The sequence below is a fragment of the Protopterus annectens genome, chromosome 3.part0 (assembly GCF_019279795.1).
Source record: "Protopterus annectens isolate FY-2018-M chromosome 3.part0, PAN1.0, whole genome shotgun sequence".
Classification (NCBI taxonomy): Eukaryota; Metazoa; Chordata; order Ceratodontiformes; family Protopteridae; genus Protopterus; species Protopterus annectens.
In genome coordinates, this window is record NC_056731.1 from 1927640295 (window position 1) to 1927662176 (window position 21882).

Below are 21882 nucleotides of genomic sequence, written 5' to 3' on the forward strand. Positions count from 1 at the left end.
TTATTATAATCGACAACATTAGGTTGTGGGATTACAATGGCTTACTTCTATAGATAGGGAAAAATGTCATATGCTAAAAACAAGACAATGACATATCCTACTGGAATGTTAAAAAAGTACTGAAAAACTTGGTGAATTTTGTAATGCTCATGATCTCCATGGTGAGAAGGGCTGGGAAAAGTTCTAGGCCACTGATTTATCTCTTTTACTATTACAATACAGAAGCAAAAATCAGCATTATTATGTGGTAGATTGTCAGAAAGCTCATTTATTTTAAATGAGCAGAGGAAATATGGCTTTCCTTTCACCATACACAGTCTTCAGAAAAAATTAGGCTGCCCTTCACAAAAGAGGCCTAAAGACATATGCCTACTTGGCTACCGCTTTGCCTGTGTTTCAGCAGAGAGGCTTATACTTGGATGCTATCCAAACAGGAAATACTTTTAACACATGACATTCCTGGCCTATCCACAGATTTTAATTCCAGGTATATGCATCCTGATTCATCTACTTGGCTTCTAAAGCATGTCAAAGGCTGTTGTTCAGGAATTGTGATCATCTTCTTAACAAGACTAGACAAGCTGAAACCAGAGTATTTTATAACCCATGTATACTTTATAATAATAGATCTTGGAATAAAGCAAAAAACTTGTGTCTCGTCAGTTGCTCCACAATTACTTCAAATCAAAAGAGCAATGACCCTTGCCTACTGACTGGTGGTAGTTACTTCCAGTTAGAAATTCTCATAAGGTCATCCAAGTTTTTCAGGATAAGGCAGCTGAAGGTTTGACTCCCATATAGGTCATGTTACAAAGCTTAGTTGGTACTTGGGACTATCTATATTCCACCTCTCTCTTTCTATAGCTTCCCTTGATGGAATTCTACCTGGCATTAAACAGACTCTGTGTTATAATAATAGCATACTTCTGGGAAATGAATGGCATGATCCTTTATTTATTTATTAGAGCCATTCACCAGATAGGTGACCTCATTCAAAGACTCTTTGCAGCCACCACCTGTGCCAACAGGCAGTGCAATGTTAAAAAGATATATTAGACATAATTTTCAAAATACATGAAAATCAAAAATGTTTTTGCCTACAAACTATTATTTTGAAATGGCTGTCCGTCAGGAAACAAACATTTAACCCATATACTCATCAGAATTTGTGACTGCATAGATCACCCATTTGTTTAGGGGCAGGCCATCTGACTGCAATGATCAGCTAGCAACATGGAAAGCTTAAAGGCTTGCTGAGAGGGTATACTTTAGTGGCCAAAGGCCAGCTTGCCTTTTGTGGGTAGAGGATACGTATATATATATATATATATATATATATATATATATATATATATATATATATATGTATTTTTTTTTTTTACAGCATCATTCTGTTGTTTAGCAGGGGTGGGAGATCAACATTGTACAGAGGAGGTGGGCTGCCCGTGTGTATGTTTGTGTGCGTGTGTGTGTGTGTGTGTGTGTGTGTGTGTGTGTGTGTGTGTGTGTGTGTGTGTGTGTGTGTGCGCCTGCATGCTCGCGCGCACATGTGCATGTGCTTATCTTATTCCATGGCCATCTCTCAGGAACAGTTAAGGCATATAAAAACATCAGTCAGACTAGGAATGAATGACATTATGGTGGCATCTCTACCTCCTCTTCCTCCTCAAAGATTGATAATTGCTCCACCAGCTACACCTACAGATTGGTGATCTTGATATGTGGGGTAAGCAAGTCAGTTTACAGTGGGGCGGTTAGGAGGAAGCAGATGTACTGGTCCTAGCCTATTGACTTCCTGGTCAAGACAGCCTAAGATGGATTACATAGATAGACATACCAATAGACAGATAATTGTATAATCATGGGGTTATCTTATCATAAAAGTGTCCAAAAAAACTTATTATAACTTAAACTTAGGGGATGGGATCTTTTGAATGCCAGAACCTCCTTTCTGGAATGAGCTCCTCACCTTGGGATATGACTTGTTTAAGCAAACTTTAGCTACATAAATGAACTCACAAGTCCAGTGCATCTTTTTTTTGAAGTTAAACAATTCTATATAGTTTTTTTTATATCAATTCTCTGTTCAATCAACCAACCTCCCTCTACCCTTACCCTCTTTCCTTGACCATCTAATCCAAGATCCTTATCCCCTCACGCCATTACGTTTTCATTCATTCATTGCCTGCAAAGATTTCCCATCTTCTTATTGAACTCTGATAGTGAAGTGCTAGCATTTGTGGCATAACTACACACCTGCTGGAACATACTTGTAAATTAGTATTGATTTATTTTATTTATTTATTTATTTATTTACATAAACACCTGCTGGAGCATACTTGTATATTATTATTTACACAATATACATTTGCATTTAATTCATGTATTAAGTGTTACTTGCTTTCAGACTGTAATGAATTCAATATTCTACAGCTCAGCCAACAGTCTTATTTAGCTTTTCCTCTGTGTTCATAGTAAATCACCATATTTGCTCTTTCAGAGTACTAATGTAAACTGATTTTAATAACACGCTGCAACTAATGTGCCTTCTTGCATGCAAGGTCTGTTGTCTTTTCACCTGAGCTATGGCTGAGTAGTGTCTTCTTACCAGCCTACCTATCTGGTTATCAATCAAATAAATAAAAAATAAATAAATAAATAAAGTAGGTAAACAAATTAATTAACCCAGTGAATAAGGGACAAACTTCAGAGGTTAGATAGTCACTTTCAGATTATAAGATAACATATAGTAAATAAAAGGAAATAAGGCAGTGTAAAATTATTTTAAGACCGATAGAATGAGGATATATGAACACTGCAAACCATATTTAAAAGTATCTGCAGATGCAGCTCACAACATATCTTTGTTTGTTGCTAGTACTCTGAGGTAAATGCGCCCACTTGGATGCCTGTAACATGTAGAGCTATTGGAGAACTCACCACAAGTTTCTGTTTCAGGAAAGCCCTTGCCCAGAGTCTGTGCACTTCGTTGTCTCCGCCCCAACCGCATGTGACCATGTAATCAGACGCTGCCCTATGAAATTATTTAAGTGTTTCATTCATCCTGTTCAAACTATACAGCAGCAAAAGCAGGCATTCTCTACCTCCTTGAGCTTGCACTTTGAAAACATTTTGGATTAATTCTTTAAACTATTTTGGCAGAAATGGCTGAGCAAGAAAGTCTGGAGTTTGGCAAGGCTGATTTTGTCCTTTTGGATTCCATAACCATGGAAGATTTCATGAACAATTTGAAACTGAGGTAAGCACTTATACTGCAAACAGCAGTTTCATAGTTGAGACAAAATGTGACAAAGTGAACAGGAAGAGATGAACTATTAGGCAAGTTCTGTCAGTCTGTTACAGCATATACTAGTACAGTTCTCTGACTAAAGGAGTATGCTATCTTTTCACATCCATTCCAATAGACAGCTTCTGGACTGAGTTTATGATATTGAAGAGGGTTCTAAAGATTTTGTTGTTAGTGGTGGTGGTGGTGTGTCCAATTGTGTGTGCATCCAGTTATATTATACATATGCAAACACAGTGCCTCAGAGAATGCAGTGAGTTGGTTTGTGAAGAAATAGGAAATTCTAACTGACAGTTAAATATATTCAGCCACAGTCAGTGACTCAGTGGGTCACCGTGCGGAAGTGTATGATCATTCTAAAACTCTTTGTCACACAGCTGTATAGAATAAAAAAAAGATGTCATTTACAACACAATACTCTTTTAGCATGCCATAGAAGAAACCATAATTAGACAAATTAGGAAAATCATATACAAAAAGCCATTTAGAAATGGAGCATATGAGTAAGGACATAGTACCATCTGCAATAAAGATATTATAATGAAGTGTTCATCCATCCATTTAAATTATCAAACACATGCCCTCACACATGCCTGCACATGAGCGCGTGCACACGCGCGCGCACACACACACACACACACACACACACACACACACACACACACACACACACACACACACACACACACACACACACACACACATCCAGATGGCCCAAAGAATATCATATTCACTTGTCCTGAGCATCTTGTGTATAAGGCTGGTAAGTGACAGCAGGCCCTTAAAATGGCATTGTACCTGATTGTGTTCATCTTCTGTTTCTCAAAGATGTCTGTTGTTGGGATGATGTTACAAATACTGCACAACTGTATATAGGTTTATAAAGATTGTTCTCCTGTGCAGTGCCATTTAGATCCATACTTAACACTTTTTCTCTGGACATAAGGAACACAACTCCTTGTCTCTGAATGAAAGTTGACCTTTTGTCCATTATTACACAATACCAGTACTCCCTCTGACCATGGCACATGACAGCATGCTATATATCTCAGAGTATATCATGGTACCCATTTAGACCACTGCCTGATGTGATATTTATCCACAGCCTGATCAAATATGGCTGTAAGCATGCAAGTAAGTTACACTTCTGACAACCACAAAGTCCGAGAATTTTTATCTGCTATTTTTGTCAGAAATGTTCAGTGAAGAAACAAATATAAAATATTCCAAAGGACACTTTGCTCTCCATCCTTCCATCCTCACTGGGTTGGAAACTTTGACCCATATGTCCTTAATTTATTCTAGGATCATTCAAAGAAACATACACTGCCTCCAACTTGAAATCACAGTCTTTCTAGGACTTTTTTAACACAAATGCCCTTAATCAGTTCAAACATACTGGACCTTGTTCTCACCAAAATGTAAGAGTGCTGCCTCCCTGTGGCACACCTTCACTGGTGAGGTCTCATTCGAAATAAAAATCAACTTGGAAAACCCAGCAAAACCTGTTACACTTAGAAACTATTCTAAAGCAAACTACATTCTAAGTAACAGTCAGTCAAAATTCAGTGCACCACCTAACCCAGAGTACATAACAGCCTATGCAGAACTATTCATAGAAACACTGTACAAACATGTAAATTGCTGCAAGCAGGCTGCTGTACCTACCAGAGGTAAGCCCAAAACAAACCGCCAAAACAATCCACACTGGTAGAATACTAATCTTAACAGACTATATAACAAACAAAAAAAGTCATAGCCAACGTTAGAAAAAGCAACGCTCATAATGACAAAAGCTCACTAATAATATGAAACAGGAAACTGACAGAACTAATTAAATCCAGTAATGCCAGTTACAAAGTTAAGATAGTTTTTCAGGCTAAAGACAACAACAAAGCCTTCTACAACTATGACAAAGACCTCACAGGTAACATAGAATAGTATGCAGAACTGGTAGTAGAGGTACCACCTTCACTGAGCAGAGTGATATAACAAATCTGCTGGCCAACAAATTCAGCTCATACTTTACCTTCCACTCCCTTCTGTGACCCCTAGTGGAATCCCAACCAGCATACCCCCCCAAATATCATCAGGGACCAAGTCATAGTGGCACTCACAAAGGCTAAAACAAAGTCTCAATGAAGTCAGGATTTGTGAGACCACCTCCATCAAGATGCAGATCACCAGTGGAGTACCACAAGGCTCCATGCTGTCCCCACTCCTGTTTGGCATCTACTTTCAGAGGTCAAGGCTAATGTGAAGGGCCTCAGGCTCACCAAGTTCACAGATGACTGCAAATTGGGAGCTATCACAGATTCTCTCCTTGACACTAACATCCTGCAAATGGGTCTAACACAGACAAGTGACTGGTGTCAAAGCCATGTATTAAAACTCTGTGCAAAGAAGTTCTTTATAGTGCCTTTTGGGAAAATGTTTACTCAGGCAAATTACTCCATTGATAAGACAATAGATGTTAGAGATCTGAGAACATATGTACAGTAGTCTGGCTCTTGACCAACACGTCACCAAGGTAGTAAGAAAATCATTGTATGTCATCCAGCTTATAAGAAGAGCATTGCATCCAGGTCCAGGGAAGTTGTAGGACCACTCTACTTATTCATTATCAAACCCAACATTGAGTACAGTGCCCCCTTCAGCATGTACTTGACCAACTACATGTGCAACCATTGGAACACCCAGGGTATTAACTCACCTTAGAGCCCTGCCCATACCTCTCAACCTCTTAGTTTGAGAAATCTGGAAAAAGCCTGACAAAATGGGGGGACAAAGGCCCAAAAATATGGACAAATCATAAATATTGCTTTTATAAACTTAGAAAGCTACTAGAATAACAGGATTTCTGTTACTGTGCATTTTTCTGAAAGATTTGAAGTCTGCAACTCAAATGTTTGCCATTATTTACTTACTTCAATCACCAGATCATCTCGGTGATTTGCCATAAAATCACAAATTTTATGAGGAAGAGACCAAAAACATGAGATAAAAATCTGGATATTCTGCGAAAATCTGGACAGTAGAGAGGTATGGCCCTGTCTCTATACCCAGTCTCCTGTAGGTTGTTGATAGGTGGTCTGTGTTTGGCATATAAAGCATCCTTAGATCCACCCCTGATGGAGGTTTTGCACATCCCCAAAATGAGTAGCATCAGAAACACTAGTTCCAGGGATTTGTGCTTGCAAAATAAAACATGCTGGCAAGACAGATATGTGACTCAAAGGATCCCCATGTTCTGGTATAGGCTCTACATCCATGTGAAGCAGAGTCAATCCGTAACCCTAGTCAGACATACTCCTGACCATTGGATGAGAAATCGCAAATTCATTCCCAGGCTGGCCCCATGTCTCTCATAGACAGAAGCTGACAGTTAAGATTCCCTAGCTAACATTGGATGGGTAATCATAAATTCATCCCCAGGCTGGCCCCATGTCTCTCATAGACAGAAGCTGACAGTTAAGATTCCCTAGCTAACATTGGATGGGTAATCATAAATTCATCCCCAGGCTGGCCCCCATGGCTCTTATAGACAGAAGCTGACAGTTAAGATTCCCTAGCTAACATTGGATGGGTAATCATAAATACATCCTCAGGCTGGCCCCCATGGCTCTTATAGACAGAGGCTGATAGTAAGCATTCCCTAGCATACCTCCCACATAACTTTTTAGCAACCCCCTAACAAATATACCTCCAGTTACGATGCACGTTACAAGGGGATGTAATTGGGATGGGTTGCATGTCTAGGCTTATAAAGATCCTGGTGGTCATTAGACTAGTATATACTTATGAACCTATACTTAGTCCTTAAAAGGATGATTTGTGTTGAATCATTCTTATTAAAATATAGTATCTGTTAAGCTGGTGACATTATAATAGTCAGCTGTGTTAAGGAGTGGTTGATGTAGAAACATCCCCCAAACCACACATTATGTAATAATGATATGGTGATGAACTGTTCGTGCATCCATTTCAATTTCCATTACACACACATACACACTCATGTGCACATACACTCACATACATGCATACATGTTCAGACACACACACTCACATACATGCATACATACAGTGCATAAGTGCACATGCACACACACATACACGCACTCACATTCATGCATACATGCTGTACATGCATGCTCGCACACACACAGACACACACACTCAGATACATACATACATAAGTGCACATGCACACACACACTCACATTCATGCATACATGCTGTACATGCATGCTCGCACACACACAGACACACACACTCAGATACATACATACATAAGTGCACATGCACACACACACTCACATTCATGCATACATGCTGTACATGCATGCTCGCACACACACAGACACACACACACACACTCAGATACATACAGTACATAAGTGCACATGCACACACACACACACACACACACACACACACACACACACACACACTCAGATACATACATACATAAGTGCACATGCACACACACATATACTGACATTCATGCATACATACTGTACATGTGCACACACGCACCCACATACACACTTACACACACATCTAATAACTCTAAGATGCACTGACCCCATTTACTGCATGTTTTTATGCACGCTGCAGAGAAGTGCACCCCTCTTTTGACACTAATCTCTTCATTCCTGTTAAATAAGGTATACATTTTTAAGTGCTTTTCTAATGCATTCTGTCATTCCAGTTCACTAGGATCACATTTGCTTGTGCATGTGTTTTAGATAGTCTTAAATAGATGACTCTGTGGCCTATTGCCCCTTTCCTTGCACAGATTGCTCCAGTCTCATTTATTGTATGAATGATGTTTACAGCATTCTGTTATTACTGAAACTAGGATATGGCTGAAAAGGGTTCATGGGTTAGTCCAAGTGCCTGCTCAATGCTATGCTGTCCTGTTCTGCATAGAGCAGTTAGACATAAATTCTAAATGCCTTCTTACTTCACACATTTTGTTTCAGTGTCTCTATTTTATCTGCATAGAGCTGTAGTATCTCAAATCATGTAAGGCTAGTAGAAACCACCCCAATATGACACTTAATGTAGACAGGTATGCTGTTTGACGCTGCCGCACCTGTTCCTCCACAGCCAGCTACCAACTAAAGCTGGAAGAGATGGTGCACAGTAAATGCATATAGTTACTTAGCATTTGGTCAGTTGGTGCTGCAGATGATGTCAGCAGTGACAGTGATGTAGGCTGGTGTAAGAATGGAGGTGGCAGACAGCATTGTTATTTGGGTGGTAGCAGCTCTACACTGGATTGGTATATTTCTGATGACTTATGAATTTTCTGATGAGGGACCCCTAGTCCATGGTCAGGGTATTCACTTTTTACACAGAATAAACAGCACAGGGGGAACCAGGAGAGGAGAAGGGCTCCAGAGCACCATGGCACACATTTAGTATATACAATGAAGGAGATAAAAGGGAAGTAAGGATTGGTAGGCCTTAGACATTGAAGGGATTGTGTGTGTGTGTGTGTGTGTGTGTGTGTGTGTGTGTGTGTGTGTGTGTGTGTGTGTGTGTGTGTGTGTGTGTGTGTGTGTGTGTGTGTGTGTGTGTGTGTGTGTGTGTGTGTGTGTGTGTGTGTTGGACAGATCCAGTTTTTTTTCTTATTCTCTTGGTTCAGTGTGCGTATACATTTGTGGTCTGTTTATGTGGGCATGTGCTGAACACATATATCTTGTGCTATGGTGCCTCTGTTGATTGGCCTGTACCCATCTCTTTCATTTCCTTGGCACTAGGTTGTACCCAGCACAGTCTTCTCAGTTCTCAGTGCACTTTGAGTTTATATTAGTGCAAATCATCAGAAATCCTTTATAAAGCTCATTGTTGTGACACAATTCAGGCACAAAGTATTTCAAAATTGACATGTTAGAAGTCAATTTATCATGTTACACATATTTTTAAATGATCACTAAAAATCAATATTTTATTAGTTATATACCATGCATTATAGTATATATTTTACATTTTGTTTTGGTTTCTTAATAAAAACAGTTTTCACAAGCATCTAAACATACTAACATTCTTGCTTTGCTGGTTATACAAAACCTGAATAATGTGGGTAGTATCAAACACACAAAGTCAGCATATAAGATTTATGGGTATTTTCTGCAAGGAGCAAATAAATCATAAGTCCCTTATATCCTGTTGCTCCATCCTAACACTTGAAGGGTGTACATGCTTGGCTTATAAACCTCCCATCTTCCTGGCATTAGTGTAGAGTACATAGGCATTTAGAATTTATGTCTAATTGCTCCATGCAGAACAGCATAGCATAGCACTGAGCAGGCACTTGGACTGACCCATGAACCCTTTCAGCCATATCCTAGTTTCAGTAATAGCAGAATAATGTAAACATTTGCTTATATAATACATTAGAAATAAAAGCTACAGTAAGCTTATGTCAAGTTACAGTTTACGTGTCTGCTGCCACTGCTGAATATCTACAAAACTTAAAGTAAAAGTAATAATGATCTAATACACATGCAGACAAGTGGGACAACCTCAGGATGGTTGAGCTATGTTATCAAAAAAGTCTATAAAATAATAGAAGTAATTATAACAGATAACCTCAGCTGGTCACATGATAATGTGGCTAAAGGGAATCTTCTAATTATGTCCACTTGGCAGTTGTATGCAGCTTCAGTGGTAAGGAAGTCTTTAATCTTTCTAGTAAACTCCAGTAAGATTGATGTAGCTCTAATGTGCTGAAAGAGAATGCTATATAGGTTCATAGGTTAGTACTAAGCTAATTGCCCTTGCGAGCCATTGTAAGCCTAGCCAATTATCCCTTGTGAGACTCAAACCCTGCACCTTGTGTTTGTAAGGCAAACACCTTAACCATTAGACCACCCTCCCATCCCTGTGTCCCATAGATAAAACTGTCTCTGAAATACATGTTGATACATATAAAAATATTTCAAGTGTATACTAAGAGACTGTGTTAACTTGCTGAGTCCGATATGCATTTTCAGATTTCTGAATGAAAATGGACCATATCCTACTTTGTGCAGTTTGAAAATAAGTGTAGATGTCAGCAGAATGGCCTTCACATTAATGAGTAATCAGTCTGTCCTGGAGATGGTAACTCAGTGTTTCCTGTACGCTGCATGGATCATACACCTAACAGCCCTGATGATCATAATTTACTGCCTCACAGCTTGATCCCTCAACTATGTACCCTTACTCCAATCCATCCCCACTGTTGTTGTCTACTGATCTCTCAAATATTAGTTCTGTACCCTTACTCAAGTCCATCCCCACTGCTGTCGTCTACTCCTGATCCCTCAACTATTAGTTCTGTACCCTTACTCCAATCCATCCCCACTGTTGTCGTCTACTCCTGATCCCTCAACTATTAGTTCTGTACCCTTACTCCAATCCATCCCCACTGTTGTCGTCTACTCCTGATCCCTCAACTATTAGTTTTGTACCCTTACTCCAATCCATCCCCACTGTTGTCATCTACTCCTGATCCCTCAACTATTAGTTCTGTACCCTTACTCCAATCCATCCCCACTGTTGTCATCTACTCCTGATCTCTCAACTATTAGTTCTGTACCCTTACTCCAATCCATCCCCACTGTTGTCGTCTACTCCTGATCTCTCAACTATTAGTTCTGTACCCTTACTCCAGTCCATCCCCACTGCTGTCATCTACTCCTGATCCCTTAACTATCAGTTCTGTACCCTTACTCCAATCCATCCCCACTGTTGTTGTCTACTCCTGATCCCTCAACTATTAGTGCTGTACCCTTACTGCAGTCCATCCCCACTGTTGTTGTCTACTCCTGATCCCTCAACTATTAGTTCTGTACCCTTACTCCAATCCATCCCCACTGTTGTTGTCTACTCCTGATCCCTCAACTATTAGTTCTGTACCCTTACTCCAGTCCATCCCCACTGTTGTCGTCTACTCCTGATCTCTCAACTATTAGTTCTGTACCCTTACTCCAGTCCATCCCCACTGCTGTCATCTACTCCTGATCCCTTAACTATCAGTTCTGTACCCTTACTCCAATCCATCCCCACTGTTGTTGTCTACTCCTGATCCCTCAACTATTAGTTCTGTACCCTTACTCCAGTCCATCCCCACTGTTGTCGTCTACTCCTGATCCCTCAACTATTAGTTCTGTACCCTTACTCCAGTCCATCCCCACTGCTGTCATCTACTCCTGATCCCTTAACTATTAGTTCTGTACCCTTACTCCAGTCCACCCCCACTGCTGTCATCTACTCCTCGTATCTTCTCATCTTATTCCCTTTGCATCCTCCTCGTCTTCCATCCTCTCCTCTCCTCTGTGTCTGTTTCCTCCTGTTGATCCTTCCTCTGCTGAAATACATATTGTTTCAGTTGCCCTAACTGTCTAAGTGCTATTTAACACTTCTGTGTTGCATTTATTGATTTTGTTGAATTTATCACCATATTTCAGCCTGCACTTCTTAAAAAAACTCCATCTGTTTGTTACTGTACTGCTCTTAGGTTCTTTCAGCAGTATTCTGATATTTCCTAACCTCCTGTGATACTGCAAAAGCTGTTCTGAGTTTGCCAGAGTTCTTCTGAATCTGCCAAAATATTTCCGAATTTTGCAAAGGTTTTCTGTGTTCAAGTTTTCGTATGTTGTGCACTTTCTTTCTGTATTTTGTGAACATTTCTCAGGGTTAGTGAATGTATTTCCAGGATTCGTGATATGGCAGGGATTCTTACTTTTTTGTAACGAATATTTTACTGCATTTGAGCTCAAAACCATTTTGTTTTACATTAAGATGGTTCTTTTGCAATCTGGTGGGAGCAGAGAACTGAATTCAACCCATCCAAGTTGCAAACTGCTGGTGGAAACCTTTATCTGATTGGCCTGAGGGTTTAACTGTGTAAAAATATTTCATTCTGCTGGTATAAAAGCCTAGCATTTGTGCAATCCTGTGCCTTGTATATAAGCAAACCTCTCCAGTTTAAAATTCTCCATAGGAAATGCTCTCCATAGTCTTCCACTGTTCACAGCTGCCCAAAGAGCTGCCAGTTTGTGCAGAGGACAATACCACTGCAAATCATCTAATAGTATACTACTAAACACTCTCACTTTGACCTTAAAATGACTCTCCCCTACTTCTTCCCATCTATTAAGGATCTGGTATAATGGATAGGCACTTCTCTGTCATCTCTATTTCTGGCCTGGTGGATATGGGCATCCCAAAGCAATGAAGTAGCTGCCTCATGTTCAATGACAGCCATTTAATTTTAGAACAGACTAACACATTGTGTGAGAGATATAGAAATATGATATAATTGGAGGCAAAGCTCTCACATACACACACGAAAAATGCAAACCAGGTTGTCAGTGTTATGCCCAAAACACTTGCTACTGACAGTAAGGAACAAACACAGAGACCCACATATACAGAGCTACTCATGTATAATCTACCTAAACCTCCAAACCTCCTAAAAGCATCTCTCAGTGATCCTGTGCACACTGAAAAAAGACAGCACCTCACAAAACACATAAATCTGAAAATCATAGTAGCCCCACTTTAAAGCCCATAAGGCAATACACTACACAACCAAACATTCTAGTTATTGGAGATTCCATTGTAAGACATATTGATGTCTCCTTTACCAGGCTAAACAAGGAAAAGATCACAGTGAGCTGTCTGTCTGGAGGCAGGATTCGACAGATCATGCATGCACGTAGGTATTTAAGCCACAAGTACCAGTATAACACAGTAGTAGTCCATGTGGGCTTAAATGACCTAAAATGTACCTCACTGGACTATATAAAGAGAGGCACGATAGCATTCTCTGAGTATGTGTCCCAGGTGGGTATGAATCTAGACTTGAGTAGCATCCTAACTTCACCTATGATGGTGCCACAGTACCAGCAAAAAATGATTGATTTCAACAATTGGCTTAGTTTCTGGTGTCACAACAAGGGGATCCAATATCTGTCAGCCTGGGGATCCATGCTTGATGAACCATAATGCTTTGCCAGAGGTGGTTTGCAATTGTCACCACTTGGCTTCCAGATATTGGCAAAACTTTATCTATCCCTTTGGTGCCTTTTTTAGGCTGTGCCAAGTTGTTAAAACCTCCAGCATAACAAAAATCAGTCAGTACTACTTAAAGGTACTGCTGCTTAATGGTAGGGGGTTAAATAAAAAAGAGCACTCCCTTGAAGCACACCTAATTCTGGAGAATGCAGACATATGTGCAGTCACAGAAACATGATTCAGAACAATACAAAGCACCCAGCTATCAAAGGCTACAATGCCTTTCATGCATTTCAATCCCCCTCAACTCAGAATAAAACAAAAGGAGGAGGTGTCTCAGTGTTCGTAAAGGACAAGTATACTGTTAGACTGGTCCAACAACATGACTCACTTGAACTACTCCATGCCCAACTAACCATAGGTGTGACCTCCTATCATATCCTTGCTAGCTATAGGTCCTGTAACATAAGTCTGGAAAACCATACCTCCTACCTAAACCTACTGGAATCTCTTAACATTCAGCCTAACACCATACTTATGGGTGAATTCAACTACCCCTCCATAAACTGGGAGACTTATATGACCCATAATTCACTTGCTCAGAGGTTTTTGGACTTTGTCAATGCAAATACCCTGGAGCAACTAGTTAGCTCCCCAACAAAAGATACAAATATCCTAGACCTACTCAAGAACATGGGGGGGATGCTGCTCCCTCCCATGCATTAACTCCTCCGTGGTAAGAGCTGACCTCAAAATTATCTGCTTTAGAATTAAAACTAACTTAGAACCCCCATGAAACTCCAAACCTGTTAAGAACTTTACTAAGGCCAATTACCTCAAACTAAGTGACAGCTTATTAAACTTCCAAGCCCCTCCGAACCCAGATGACACTAAAGCCTACTCTGAGCTGTACACAAAAGCACTGTACAACCACATTTATAGCTGCATAGAGGAGGCAGTACCTGTCTGAGTCAAACCTATGATTACTGGCAAAAATAAACCACCCTGGTGGACCCTTAGCATAAATAGGCTACTCAACAAAAAGAAAAAAATCCTCTTCAAAGCCAAGCAGAAATAGACAAATCAGTGCAAAACGACAATCACCAGTCTAAACAAACAAAATAGAGAGTGGGTCAAATCTGCCAAAGCAAACTATTAGGCGAAGATAGCCTCCCAGCTGAAAGTTAACCACAAGGCTTTTTTTAATTATGTTCGTAACCGCAATAGAAATGCTCAGCAATGTGCCAAGTTAATCTTGAATGGCAACAGTTACAACCTGCCTGAAACTATAGCAAACCTATTGGTTGACAAGTTTAGTTCAAACATCTATCCGCATTCCGTCCTACTACACCCAAAGAAACACCTGCAACCATCCCCCCACCAATCATTATGAGGGAACAGGTCCTTGCTGCTCTCACTAAAGCCAGAATCTCAGCCTGCATGGGTCCTGACAACATACCAAGATGCTTCTTAAATAACTTAAAACAGAATCTATCAGGACCACTAGAAACACTCCTTAATCATATCCTCCAAATGGGCTATGTCCCAGAGGAATGGAGGACTGCAACAGTCATCCCTCTGCATAAGGAGAGGCCCATAAACTGACTCAGGGAACTGCAGACACATACGCTTGACCAGTCTCATCTACAAGGCCATGGAGAGAATTATCATGTATCTGATCAATAATGACATAGGAACTCTCATAAAACTGGACCAAACCCAATTTGGCTCTGTCAAAGGGAGGTATTGCCTGCTAAATCTGGTGGACTTCTTTGAGAAAGTCACCAGGGCCATGGATAAGGGTAAGCAGTACACATCACACATATAGACCTGGCCAAAGCTTTTGACACAATCCCCCACTCAGGGATCATAAACTTACAGAGTTAGGCATAAACCCCTAAACCCCTACATCATCAGATGGCTAGCCAACTGGCTCACTGACAGGAGACATGTTGTCCGGATAGGTGAATCCACTTCCGATAAGAAACGGGATACTAGAGGTGTCCCACAGGGCTCAGTGTTGGGACCTCTCCTGTTTGGTATATACTTCTCTGAAGTGAAGGCCAATGTTGGGAGCCTCTGGCTCACCAAGTTCACTGACAACTGTAAGCTGGGAGCAATCCAAGAATACTCAAATGGTGCTGTCATCTTACAAATAGGCCTACAAATGACAAATAACTGGTGCCAAAACCATGGTCTGAGACTAAATCCTAAAAAATGCATAACCATACGTTTCAGTAAATCAGATATCCCTCCAAATTATAATATTGATAGCACACCTCTAAAAGTAGACCCAGTGGTCATGGATCTAGGAATACAGATGGATAGTAACCTAAGCTTTGACCACCGGGTAGCTACAGTACTGAGGAAATCCTTCTGTGGCACAACGTATAAGTCAAGTCATGGCATCAAGATCAAAGGAAGTCATAGTGCCATTATACTCAGCCCTCATTAGCCCCATAACTGAGTACAATGCTCCCAGGTACTTAGATCAGTTGGAGTGCTCCCAGAGGTTTCTCACTAAAAAAATACAAAGTGTAAGACACATGTCTTATGCAGTCCGACTAAAAGCCCTACTGACTCTTTCCCCCATCTCATATCGTTTATTGAGAGGGGACTTGTGCCAGACCTACAAAGCATTCTCTGATCCAGCCCAAATGAAAATGTTACATATTCACACAAAAACATTATGCAAGGGTAATGTGTCCCATGACCCTGAACCTTATTTGTGGATCTAATAGAACTTGCTGGAGAGACAGATGTGTATCCCAAAGGCTACCTTGTCCATGGAATAAACTTCCATCTTCATAAAACAAAGCCCGTCCCTCACGCTGTTCAAAAGAATTTGAGTAAATGGATGGGGAATTGTGAATTCACTCCTAGGGTACTGTCCATGTCCCTTATGGACAGAAGCATTCTAAAATGACTCAGGGCTCCAGTATCAAAAGACCCACTACCCTGATACTACTCCATCCCATATCTGGAGAATTAAGATATAATATTGTCATATCTTTGGTATTACTGGCTAAGCTTGTAAAGGCTCTTATGCCATTAGTCTAGTAATCACCTGTGAACCTATGAACCTATGCTCTGTTCCCATAATGAGCACCACTTTCCTGGCCCTTTTCCCTCTGTACCACCAGTCTTACTCCCTTCATGATATTCTCAGGGTAGACTCCCTCTGCCATTGTCCCTCAATCCTCCTAGGCTATATGTAGCTGTCTCCTGCTCTTAAGTTGTACTTAAATACCACTGATGCCACATGCCACCATTTCTTCGTACCATTTGTACTGTTTGACTCTCTCTCTGTCTTTCTCCTCTTTCCCATTTGTATGAATTTTGCCAATGTCCACTTTTCTTCTGATTGTCTATGATGTTGTCTTCAACATTGTTACCTTGGGCTTTGTCTCCTTTCATCATTCTTAATCACTGACTGTCACTTTTCTTTGTCACTTCTTTCCTAATTGTCTGTTCCCCCTTCTTCTTCTTTTTCCTTTCCATCTGCTTATTCCTGCCCATTCTTACATGCACTGTCCTCTAGTTTGTTACCTTATTGTTGCTCTTTCCTCCCCAATACCTGTCTGATGTTCATGCTTGGCTAACCAAACCAGTGCCATATCTTGCTCTCCCTGCATTTCCCATATCCTTTGTCATTTTAAAACTTCCTGAGCCAAACCCCTTACTCCCACCCTAAACACCTTAATCAACTCCCTCTGTCCACCTTCCTCCAGCCTGTACTGCATCAATCTTCCTGCACACTTCTTGGTTCCCAACTTTTTCCTTTTTTGCTCTTGCAGATGGCATTAGTATGACTTCATGCATAATCTTGCCAGTCTAAATTAATTAATTTAGTTTATTTAGCAGGGTAGTACATTGATCACTATAGACCATTTGCAGACACAGCCCATGTATTAAATAATGTCTATAACTTGTTTAGGTTCCAGAGGGGATACAGATTAAGTTTCATGGATTTGGTTTATAGGCCTTCATTAAATTTTCAGACACTGTGCCTCACTGGAGTTTAGTAAGTAAAGTAAAAATTAGTATAGTGGATGAACGACGGAATGACTGTCAGATTCATGCATTCATAGATATCCCAAGGCCATTGAGTCTTATGACCATTTATGCCTTGCTAGTACCTTCCCTCAGGCTCCACCTCCTTTCCACATGAGGACCATACTAGTTAATCTTAGAGTAAATATGTGGATATCCACCCAGACATCTAGATTATGTTTAAAGGAAGATAGGGAATTGTACTTCTTAACCTGAATGGGAAGTTTATTGCAGAGGTTTAGGAGGTGCTGGGCTAAAAACCTGTCCCTCCAACATGTTCTGTTTATCTGATGGTGATTATTTAGGTCCCTGGTTCTGGAAATGCTGGAAAATTGGACTTGTGAAGATACAGACAGTCCATGACAACCAGGTCTGTAATAGCATGGTATGCAGGACAGAGATCTCCTCCCAGAGGATAGAGCTACCAGGCTGTCTTGATAATTCAGAAACTTTAGGCCTGTGATCTTTTTGGTTAGAAACCTATGGGATTTTTCTAATTGCTGGATATGTTTAGTAAGATACATCCCAAAAGGAAAGCATTACTTAATAAATGATCTGCAAATGCTGTGTATAAAGGAATGATTACCTCTTTAGATCTTCATAATATTCTGTTTGCAACTAACTGTGCTAAATAAAAGGATTTCATAAAATGCATAGTCACATGATGGAAATAAGATTGGGAGTTTTCAACTTGTATTCTTAGGTCACTGACTACATTTTTATATTGTAGTGATGTAGTTGTCTTTAGAGTAAGAAGGTGGAGGTGGTGGTCTGCCAAAAGTGCTAATATTTACTTTTTAGCATTTAGTTTGAGACCATTTTTAGTACATCAAGAGTTTACTAGGGAAACTTCATTCTGGAAGGTTTGGGCATAACAGGGTAACTTAACAACAACTTTTTTAGCCAGGGGTCTTGGTTCTCTGCTTAGGTATCCGAGAAGTAAATGCCAAAAAACAGAGGTCACAGCACTGATCCCTGAAGGAAACCTCTGGTCCCTTCAACTGGTATTATGTGGGTTCTGTCTTTCAGCCAATTTTCTGTCCATCTTACCATATTTGGGTTGATGTTTAAAACGTTTATCTTCTGTATGATGCCAGAATGGGGAATGGTGTGGAAGGCCTTTGCCAGGTCAAGATATGCCGCATGTATCACATGGCCACTATCTATAGCCTCCACATCTATTTTAAAGAAGTTTACCAAGCTTAATGGAGGGGATCTACCCTTTACAAAGCCAAACTATTGAGGTCAAGCCCAGTAAGATTGTCAGTATTGTAGTTTATGAGGTCAGTTATAGTACATTCCATTGTTGTGCAGATGAGGATTGTAAAGCTGATATGTCTATAACTACCCTGGCCAGTTGTATGAAAGGGCAGCACCAGTGCAATGTGCTACTCATCATGGGCAAAACCAGCAACTAAACTTAGGTGAAACAGTTTAAAAAGTGGGTCTGCAAGGATGTGTTTAACTCTTAATTAAGCAAGCAGGTATATTTCCAGGTCCCATGGAGGTAGTATTTTTTGTCTTGGTTAGCACTTTTAGTAAATGATCTTTAAAGATAATTGTGGGAGATAGGGAATGAGATATTTATAGTCTTTGGATAGAAGTGTGTGTGTGTGTGTGGGGGGGGGAGGTGATGTTTGTGCTAAATTTATTTGCAAGGATCTTGGAAATGCCTGTTTGGTCAGAACAGGAGACATCATTATGAGTACGTTTAGAGAAATGTCTGGTATTGTTTCCTTGTTTTCTAACATAGCTAAAGAAGGCTTTATAATTATCTCAGACATAAATCAGTGGGCTCCTTTAGTGCACCTGATAATGTTTTTTAGTAATGCTTCTGACTGATATTATCCTTGAGAAGAGGGGGTTTGGCCTTGAGTGTATAATCAGAGGAATTTATTTCTTTTGTTTTAGAGTTTATTTATGGAGGTGGACCACCAGGGTTGTTTATTTTTCAATTTCCCATGATGCTTGCTTCTGGTAGGAGCTACAAGCTCTGTGCATTTTTCTCTATGGATATATAATTCCTTAGTGTAAGTATGGCATGGATTGACTACAAAAAAGCATTTGATAGTATCACATTCATGGATAAAAGAGTGCTTATAAATGTGTAAGATACACCCTACACTGATCAACTTCATTACAGTGACCATGAAACAGTGGCAGATCACTTTGCAATTAAGCCATGATAAAGGACAAATTATTATTCCAGGGATAAAATTACAAATGGGGATATTCCAGGGTGACTTCCTATCACCTCTGCTATACTGTCTTGCCCTTAACCCATTAAACTGTCTACTTAACAGATTATGCCATGGCTATAATTTGGCTCATAGAAAGCAATAAAGTGTAAAGACTTTTCATCTTCTCTTTGTCGATGATTTAAAACTGTATAGCTCATCAGAAGAGTAGCTGAAAGCACAACTGCCAGGTGTCAAAACTTGTTCAGATGATATAAGAATGTCATTTGGTACTGATAAATGTGCAAAGGCAACCTTTAAAGCAGGAAAGCTGCAGCACCAAGAAAACAACAGTTTGGGACAAGAATGTGATAAAAGAACTTGAGCAAGAGGGAGTGTATAAATATTTGGGATCTGATGAATGATCAACAATAACACATGAACAAATGTGAATAGAACTCAGTAAGGAATATTTTAGAAGACTTAAATTAATCCTGAAAACAGTGTTGACATCTAGGAAAAAAGTTCAAGCTATAAACCAATTTGCTCTTCCTGTCCTAGCTTACAGTTTTGGAGTGATTGACTGGGCCGAAAAGGTGTTGGATAGATTAGACTGGAAAACAAAAAGGATGCTTCATGGTCATCAAATGATTTATAAAAATCAGTGCATACCAAGATTATATAGAGGTATGGGTCTTCTTGAAACTGATTACATGTATAGAGCTGCAATCGTGGAAATGCATACATATCTGCTGACCTCACAAGACCCAAACATAGTGAAAGTTTTAAAACATGAAGAGAATAAATCTAAGATAACTTTCCTGGTTAGTCTAGCAGAAGCATATTGGTGTCAAGCAGGAATGGAAATTAAACCAGAAGTAGATAAAAAATCAGGCAGCAACTGAATGTGTCAAGAAACAAAAGAAAGAATATAAGACTAAGGATCAGATGAGAAAGCAAAAAATGTGGAAAATGTATAACTATAGTTGTAAGTATAAGAAATTCCTGGAACAAGATCATGTTGATCAGGATCAAAAGTAGGAATGATTAAGTAGAGGCAAACTCATACCAAAAAATAAAAGGTCAATATTGGCAACCCAAAATAGTGGACTACGTACACGTTGGTTTACAAAGTCCATTGCATATGTGGGAGAAACAGACAAATGTAGGTTTTGTAAAACAGAATTGGAAACAGTTGTAAACCTTGTTGCTGGGTGTGACATTCTAATGGCAGAAGGACTATATACTGAAAGGCATAATATTGTGGCAAGACTTTTGCACTGGGGGATTGTGCAAACATTATAATACTGAAGTAGCTGAAAAACAGTGGAAAAATGAGCCACAAAGCACCATAGAAAATGATGAAGCCTACATCACATGGGATCACCCATTACCAACAATTCAAAAGATAGATGCGAGAAAACAAGATATAGTGGCCCATGAAAAGAAGACAAAAGTAGCATTGATCATTGAAATCACTACACCCGGTGACTACAGCATCTTGTGTACAGAGAGACACAGAGTCATAAAATATCAGGATTTCCAGGCAGAAATGAGAGCAATGTGGAAGAAAGATACCCAGACATTTCCAATAGTAGTAGGAGCAGCGGGTCTTATAAAAAAGAATCTACAATCTTATTTAGATATGTTACTGATACATGTAACTCCATGCGAATTGCAGGAGTCATTACTGGGTACATTGCGGGTGCTGCAAAGAGCACTTCTGACTGACATCAAAGATTGAAACAATACTAATTTCATGAACTTTAATCATACCTTGGCTTAGGAATGGGGTTCATTCCCATCATGGTACTAAAACCCCAAAAGACTTGGGGAAATTAAAAGATATGTAAAAGGAGAAGAAAGCTATGTGAGAAATTTGGTAGATGAGGGAAATAGGGTAGGGGAGAGAGAGTGGAAGGGTAGAAGTAAAAGTCAGGGCAGTTTTTAGTGGAAGAGGAGAATTTAGTTAAGACAAAGAAGATTGTTAAGGGTGATAGTACTATTACCGTGGAAGAAATGGACATGTAGAAAGACCAGCTTTGTGAAAGTAATGTTATGAACAGAACAGTGGCTAAAGTCCAAGAGGAGAACAGGATGATGCCAGAAGAGGATTTAACATGCAACCTCAAAGCAGTCACAGTGTATATGCTTTTTGTATTATCTTTTGTTTAGCCTCTTCTCACATATCCTTTAGTGCCATAACACAATCAGTTTTAGCACATACTACTAAACACTTAGTTTTATCATGACCACAAAAGTGTGAGCATTGCTGAACCATTTCATGTGTGGGTGCGTAGTTTACAGGTATAGCATTTACTTTATCTTCAT

At 39.8% G+C, this 21882-nt stretch overlaps 1 protein-coding gene across 1 annotated transcript in view; it reads left to right on the forward strand.

Annotated features, from left to right (window-relative positions):
* The first annotated feature begins 3072 nt into the window (after positions 1-3072).
* The window catches only part of LOC122797191 (unconventional myosin-Id-like), a 2023191-nt gene continuing 2004381 nt past the window's right edge, over positions 3073-21882 (forward strand). The window contains exon 1 of the mRNA XM_044066013.1: positions 3073-3259. Coding sequence (XP_043921948.1) covers positions 3165-3259 — 95 coding nt within the window. The 5' untranslated portion in view covers positions 3073-3164. The remainder of the gene's footprint in view (positions 3260-21882) is intronic.